The sequence below is a fragment of the Babylonia areolata genome, chromosome 12 (genome assembly GCF_041734735.1).
Source record: "Babylonia areolata isolate BAREFJ2019XMU chromosome 12, ASM4173473v1, whole genome shotgun sequence".
In the NCBI taxonomy this organism is placed as follows: Eukaryota; Metazoa; Mollusca; class Gastropoda; order Neogastropoda; family Buccinidae; genus Babylonia; species Babylonia areolata.
This window is the reverse complement of record NC_134887.1, coordinates 26,818,708-26,825,291: the sequence shown is the minus strand read 5'-3', so window position 1 is coordinate 26,825,291 and position 6,584 is coordinate 26,818,708. Positions and strand designations below refer to the sequence as shown.

At 42.4% G+C, this 6,584-nt stretch overlaps 1 protein-coding gene across 1 annotated transcript in view; it reads left to right on the top strand.

The window, feature by feature from the left end:
- LOC143288120 (very-long-chain 3-oxoacyl-CoA reductase-like) overlaps nt 1–6,090 on the top strand; it is a 10,584-nt gene extending 4,494 nt beyond the window's left edge. Inside the window, exons 6-10 of the mRNA XM_076596407.1 lie at nt 1,042–1,086; nt 2,237–2,353; nt 3,451–3,516; nt 4,391–4,555; nt 5,017–6,090. Coding sequence (XP_076452522.1) covers nt 1,042–1,086; nt 2,237–2,353; nt 3,451–3,516; nt 4,391–4,555; nt 5,017–5,112 — 489 coding nt within the window. The 3' untranslated portion in view covers nt 5,113–6,090. The remainder of the gene's footprint in view (nt 1–1,041; nt 1,087–2,236; nt 2,354–3,450; nt 3,517–4,390; nt 4,556–5,016) is intronic.
- The last annotated feature ends 494 nt before the right edge of the window (nt 6,091–6,584 follow it).

The window sequence follows — 6,584 nt, the reverse complement described above, 5'->3', positions numbered from 1 at the left end:
TCACACTGGTTTTTGATTAAATCTGATTATGTGGGTTTTTTTTTTCAATTTTGATGAATTTAAGTGGAATTGAATTACATGTGTTTCTCTTGAGAAACATAACCTTCAGTGCAAAGGAGAAAAAACAAATAAACATAAAAAAAACACTTCCCCTCTCACCACACTTGAAGAAGTCTCTATGAGGAAAAACCTTAATTGTGTAAACCATCCACTCCACCCAAGCCACCTTTACCACCAAGGTATTTCTGCATTTTATGTGTCAGTTAAGAGGGCAGCAGACCCTCTTATTTTTCTTGGTCGTTGGATTGCCTTGTTTTAACACCAAGCATCCAATAAGCAAATACACGCCATGCGATGGTTTTGGAGAGATTTTTGCAGAGTAATCCCCTTCCTTTAGGGCTGAAACTGGGCTGACCCAAAGAATGTCGGATGGCAAAAAGCCGAAGGGTGGAGGCCATGCCTGTGCAGCATTTTAACTGTTCTGGAGTGCAGTCGAGACTGCTGAAGAAAGTTGTTTTACTGATTCCCAGCAGATGAAAAGAGTCAAATTCTTGGCCGCACTGTTTATTCATGGCTTCATTCCTATATGGAGACATCTGCCATGTCTGAGCCACCGCGCATTTTCCTCCCAAGCTACTTTCAGTTCAGTTTCACATCACTGCTAAAATAGCATGGTTGGTAACATACATGTGACTTTGTCTATGTAGGATGTATCATTGTACAGGCTGGTGTATGGCAATAACATGTCATGATACGGACAGTGTGTTGTCTTTTTCAGCAGTGATGGTTCAAATTATTTTGGGTCTTTGTTAACCCAGCACATACGTGTGACTTTTTCTTGTTCCATTTTCTTCTGATATAATTATCCGTACATTATCAGTGACAGTAAACAGCAGTGGCAGTGATGTGGTTTCTGTTTAGTACATCAACGGTGACAGATAATGCCATTGGTGATGTGGTTTTAATTCATTAGAGGTGAAAGCGAACAGGGGTTAGTTCATTAACAGTGACAGTTAACGGGGGACGTGGTTTCTGTTTCAGTTCAACAGAGACATCATCAACGTAAACATCCTGTCCTGTGTCATGGTAAGTGGGCTGTGATGTCCATCCTTAATTCCGACTGATTTCAGGTCCACATGTTTCCTTCCCTTCATGTCCTTGCATTTGGTGAGTCGGTGTCAAGGTCTGCGGTATCGCTAGGCTTGTGGGGGACCGTTGTTGGAGGAATGTGATGATGGTTCCTTTTTTCTCACTCAGTCTGTGGCTCTGTGACAAAGCTCTCAAAGTTAACTGAACTGCGTGCTTTGATTCACTGAGAACAGACGCTACTGAACACCACGGAAGGTGACTCTCCAACTGTGCAGGGTCTCCTGCATGGTGTGTGGCCACATAGCGCTCTGGACATACGATAGGAAGATAGAAATGAATTTATTATCTCAAATTGTAGAAATTTGGTCAGGTGCATTATCACAACATAGACAAGTAAACAACTTGGAAACCATAACTGTAAATTGCAACAACAGCTATTAGGAATATACCAAAGACAAAAATATAGAAATATCCCATACACCATTTGATACATTCATTCCACACATTGCAGGTAATATTTTAAAAGAAAAAAAAAAAAAAGAAAAAAAATGATAAACATTATTTTGAATAAAATCATGAGCATAAAATACTATATTGCACATTGATTATAGATCAGATAAGATAAGAATAACTATTATTTTACAAAGAGAACTTGCACCAGGTGTGGCGAAACACAACCAGACAATCAGCCCCCCCACCCCAAACCCCCCGCCCTCCAACCCAACACACATATGCACACATTTCTTGATTAAATAGGAGTAATAGACATATGTTTTTAAATAAAAGAATTTTACATTTTGGCTTTAAAAACGTACTATTTAATGATTATTGTAACTATCCATATAAATATGTTTAAAGATATGAACGTTAACATTGGGCATATTGTATTGTAAATTCATCATCGATGATCCCCTTTGGACTGCTGGAGTTACAAATGTTGCAGAATGAGCCTCTGAGAACGACTGTGTGTGTGTGTGTGTGTGTGTGTGTGTGTGTGTGCGTGGTCCGTGCTGCTCATTCATTTGGTTGCTTCTTTTTTCTGTGTGTATGTGTGTTGGTGGATACACAACCTAAATGTGGATATTGGTACATGCTCTCTATCAATATAAAGATCATTAATTCATAATCATCTGTGTCTCCAAAACAGATGACGGGCCTGGTCCTGCCTGACATGCTGCAGCGGAAAAGGGGAGCAATCATCAACCTGTCCTCCATAGCGGGGTTACGGCCCTTGGCCTGTTATCAGATCTACGCAGCCACCAAGGTAAGTGGAACGAAGCTGGGGAAGAGTTTATTTTTACTGATTTTTTACTCTGTGTGTGTGTGTGTGTGCGTGTGTGTGTGTGTGTGTGTGTGTGTGTGTGTGTGAAACAGAGAGAGGGAGAGTTTTTGAAAGTGATGCATAGTGTGACCAAGATTTAACAAAACGAATGGTAAAGCCTTCATGACTCAGGTGTGATGCCTGCCATAATTATTGTATAACAGCAACAAAACTGAAAACGATCCAAATCATATTTTCCATACTCTCCATCAGAAACAAGTGGGCAGTATCCACATTTATTAACCTGTACTTTTCCGCATTGGAGACGACAACAGTGGTAAATTGGTTGATAACAATGTAATATATTCTCTACATTTCTTCCACACCACTCTTTGGCCTTCTTTACGTCATTCGAGAGGGGAAGAAATGTTCAGTATAATGTTACAATGTTATTAAACGAGTTACATTTTTTTTCTGTCTTCGGAATGAAACTGATTGGAAAAACCAAAGGGGAAGGAATGTGGATATTGCCATCGAGTGTTTGTTGAACCGAGGGCTGTGTACTGGAAACAGAGCAGCTCTGTCTGAAGCACTCCACATCGACCCTCAATTCATTGTTTTAGGATCATAGTATAAACATACCTATGTAAAACTTTTAAACTTTCCTGCCTTTATCACACCCAGTAGCTTCGAAAAGTTGCAAGAAAATCACCAAACGCAATAATTTTGGGCGTTGTGTACATGATAATCACACCATACGATGCCAGTTTTATATTTCAACTTTTTTTTCCTGCCTGCATGTTTTGTTTGTGTGTGTGATTTTTTGTTTGTTTGGTTGGTTTTCATTTTTGATGTTTTTTCTTGTCAAGTCATATTTTGCAAGGGACAGCCCTTTTATTGCCTTGGGTTCTTTCAGGGCAAACCTCTGAACTGCGAAACTGCAACGTGGTTTGCTTTTCGTTTGTTTCATTGATGTTTTGTGTGTTTGTTGTTGTTGTTTTTCACACTGTTACACGCTTGCCATGGACCTTTTCCTTGATGTCTGGTATAGTCGTCTCCACACGGCCAGTGAAAGTGAGGAAGATATTGTTCTGTTGCAGGCCTTTGTTCGGTTTTTCTCAGAAGCTCTGACAATGGAGTATTCATCTCAGGGTATCACAATCCAGGTATGGTGGTGGTGAATCACATGTATAGCTTCATGCTTCTGTGTCCCCATTCCAGGACGTTAATGAAGAATGCTCTGGGATGAATTGCATGATATGTCCTGTCGGTCTGTCTGTCCATCCTGTCCGTCCGTCTGTCAGTCAGTCTGTCAGTTTGTCTTCTCCCCCCTCTCTCTCTCTGTGCTGCAGTTACGAAGCCACACGTTCCCACCAGTGTTAATCTTTGTGGATAATGTGATAAATTCTTCCTGGGGTTGTTGGAAGTGATGTTTACTTTCTCCTTCCTTCACCGTCTCTGTCTGTCTGTCTTTTCCTGTGTACCTCTCACATTCATTAACACTCACCCTAATACATGCACGGACAAACACACACGGACATACAGACAGACAGACAGACAGACACACACACACACACACACACACACATGGACATATGGGCACACACACGCACGCATGCACACACGCATACATGCACGCATGCGCGCACACACACACATATACACACTAGGACCACACCCCTCCCCCCATAGACACACACACCCAACACACACACAGAGTTTAATCAATCAAAAAGGTAATCATTTATTAAGGTACGCACCTTTGTTTATCTTTTTTTTTTTTTTTAATATATAGATTTGAAAATGTATTTTATTTTGTACTATATCTAGTTTTATTTATTTGTTCGTATTTTGATTGATTGAATGCCAGTACCAATCACTTTTGTTTAGTTTTAAAAATATATGATTTTTAATTATATATTTACAAAAATTTGTACTTTATTTAACTGTATTTATTTCTTCATTTACTGATTGATTGATTATTTAATCTTTTACTTTTATTTTCATTCTTATTTAATGTTGTATTCATGAATCATGCAGGCAGTCAACCCCGGAATTGTGGAGACAAACATGACCAAGAGCTACCACACGTTCTACCCGGTGTGGAGGCTGCTGTACCCAACCCCCGAGGAGTTCGTTAGGAAGGCCCTGAGGACTGTGGGCCATGAGGCCTCCACCATTGCACACTGGCCACACGAACTGCAGGTCAGCACTCATGGGTGGATTGGTGGGTGTGTGGGTGGTTGGATGGGTGGATTGGTGGATGTGTGGGTGGTTGGATGGGTGGATTGGTGGATGTGTGGGTGGGTGGATGGATGGATGGATGGGTGGGTGGGTGGGTGGATGGATGGATGGATGGATGAGTCCTCCACCACTGCACACTGGCCATGCGAACTGCAGGGCAGCACACACTGCAGACATGGATGGATGTGTGGGTGAATGGATGGATGGATAGATGGGCAAACGAACCAATGAACGAATGACTGGATGAGTGAACGAATGAACAAATGACACGGACCAAGGTAATGGTAGGAAAATTATGTACTGGGAACATAGTCTGTAGACAGTGACCAAGACTCTGTGTGTGTGTGTGTGGGTGTATGTGTGTGTATATGTGTGTGTGTGTGTGTGTGTGTGTGATGATGATGATGTAATTATGTGTGCAGACACACTTTCAACTGATGATGATACCTGACTGCATCCTTGCACCCCTGTTAGCGCAACGGAGAAACGAGTGGGTGCAGATTCTGAAGGAACAGTGACGTCTTCACGCTGAGCAAAACTGCTGACTGATGTCGTGTGACTACACCTACCATCTTCATCATTGTTGTCGCTATTAATAGCCATAATTCTCATCCCTAAGGCAGCAAAACGCACAATCCTTTAAGGTGGATTTCGTATAATTATTTGAATTAGATTTCAAAGACTGAAGTTTGTATCCTGGCTGTGGTCTGGCCTGGATGTATGTGTGTTGTGATAAGAAGAAGCCAGCGATCGTGGCTAAGTGGTTAGCGTCACGGACTGATGACTGGGAGGACTCGGGTTTGAGTCCCTTCAGATGTGTGTGTTTGTGTGTGTGTGTGCGTGTGCATGTGTGTGTGTGTGTGTGTGTGTGTGTGTGTGTTTTTGGCCTGTGGAGGTCTCCTACCAAGAGACGAATGTGCTGGTGGCATGAATGGGAAGTCTGGGACCAGATCCACTTCATGGATGTGTCTTTGGGATTGTTGCTGAAATTCCTAGCCAGCACTGCAGGTTTCTGTATTTCTCAGGCCTGTTTGACTCAGGGATGTAGTATAACACCCATGTCAGGTAGTTTCAAATTTTAAATGGACCCCCCACCCCCCCACCCCCACCCCCAGGAGCATTTTCATCACCCTCATCTTCATTCATCATTCATAATCATCAGTATACAGTAAACAAAATGTCACAAATTCTTTGGCACAAAAGAGGGGAAGAGAGAGAGAGAGAGAGAGAGAGAGAGAGAATGCATCAAACCGTTCTGTGATTATGGTCGTGACATACACGTAGTGTTGATCAGTCTCTGCGTGGACGGGCTTCTGCAATGTTTCTTTTCACATGTGTGTGTGTGTGTGTGTGTGTGTGTGTGTGTGCATGGATGGATGGATTGATTACACTGTCAGAATCCCATGCTTCAAAAGTGTTTGATATCTTGATTTAATAAAAAAAAAATTAAAAAAAAGAGCGCTGACGTCTTACCTCACCCTTGTCTAATGAAAATATTGATTTGTTGAGTGTATTTTGTTAAGAATAAGAATGTTAAAAATGTGGTGTTTCGACTTTCACTGGATCCCGGATCTGTTGACTCGTTTGCCAGTGTAAAATCGAGAGAGAGAGAGACAAGGGGGAGGGAGGAAGGGAAATTTGAGGTGTGAGGGAGGGAGGGGAGGACACAGACAGACAGACAAACAGAGAGAAAGAGACAGACCAGGAGATGGATATAAAGGGGGAGGGAGGATGTGAGGGAGAGAGGGGAGGACACAGACAAACAGACTAACAGACAGACAGACAAACGAACAGACAGAGAGAAAGAGACAGACCAGGAGATGGATATGAAGGGGGGGGGGAGGGTGTGAGGGAGGGAGGGGAGGACACAAACAGACAAACAGACAGACGAACAGACAGACAGACAAACGAACAGACAGTCTGAAGTCTGAATGGTTTATTGTTTAGGCCTTTCTGCCCGTGACAACAGGGGTAAGAGGGGGGGGGGGGG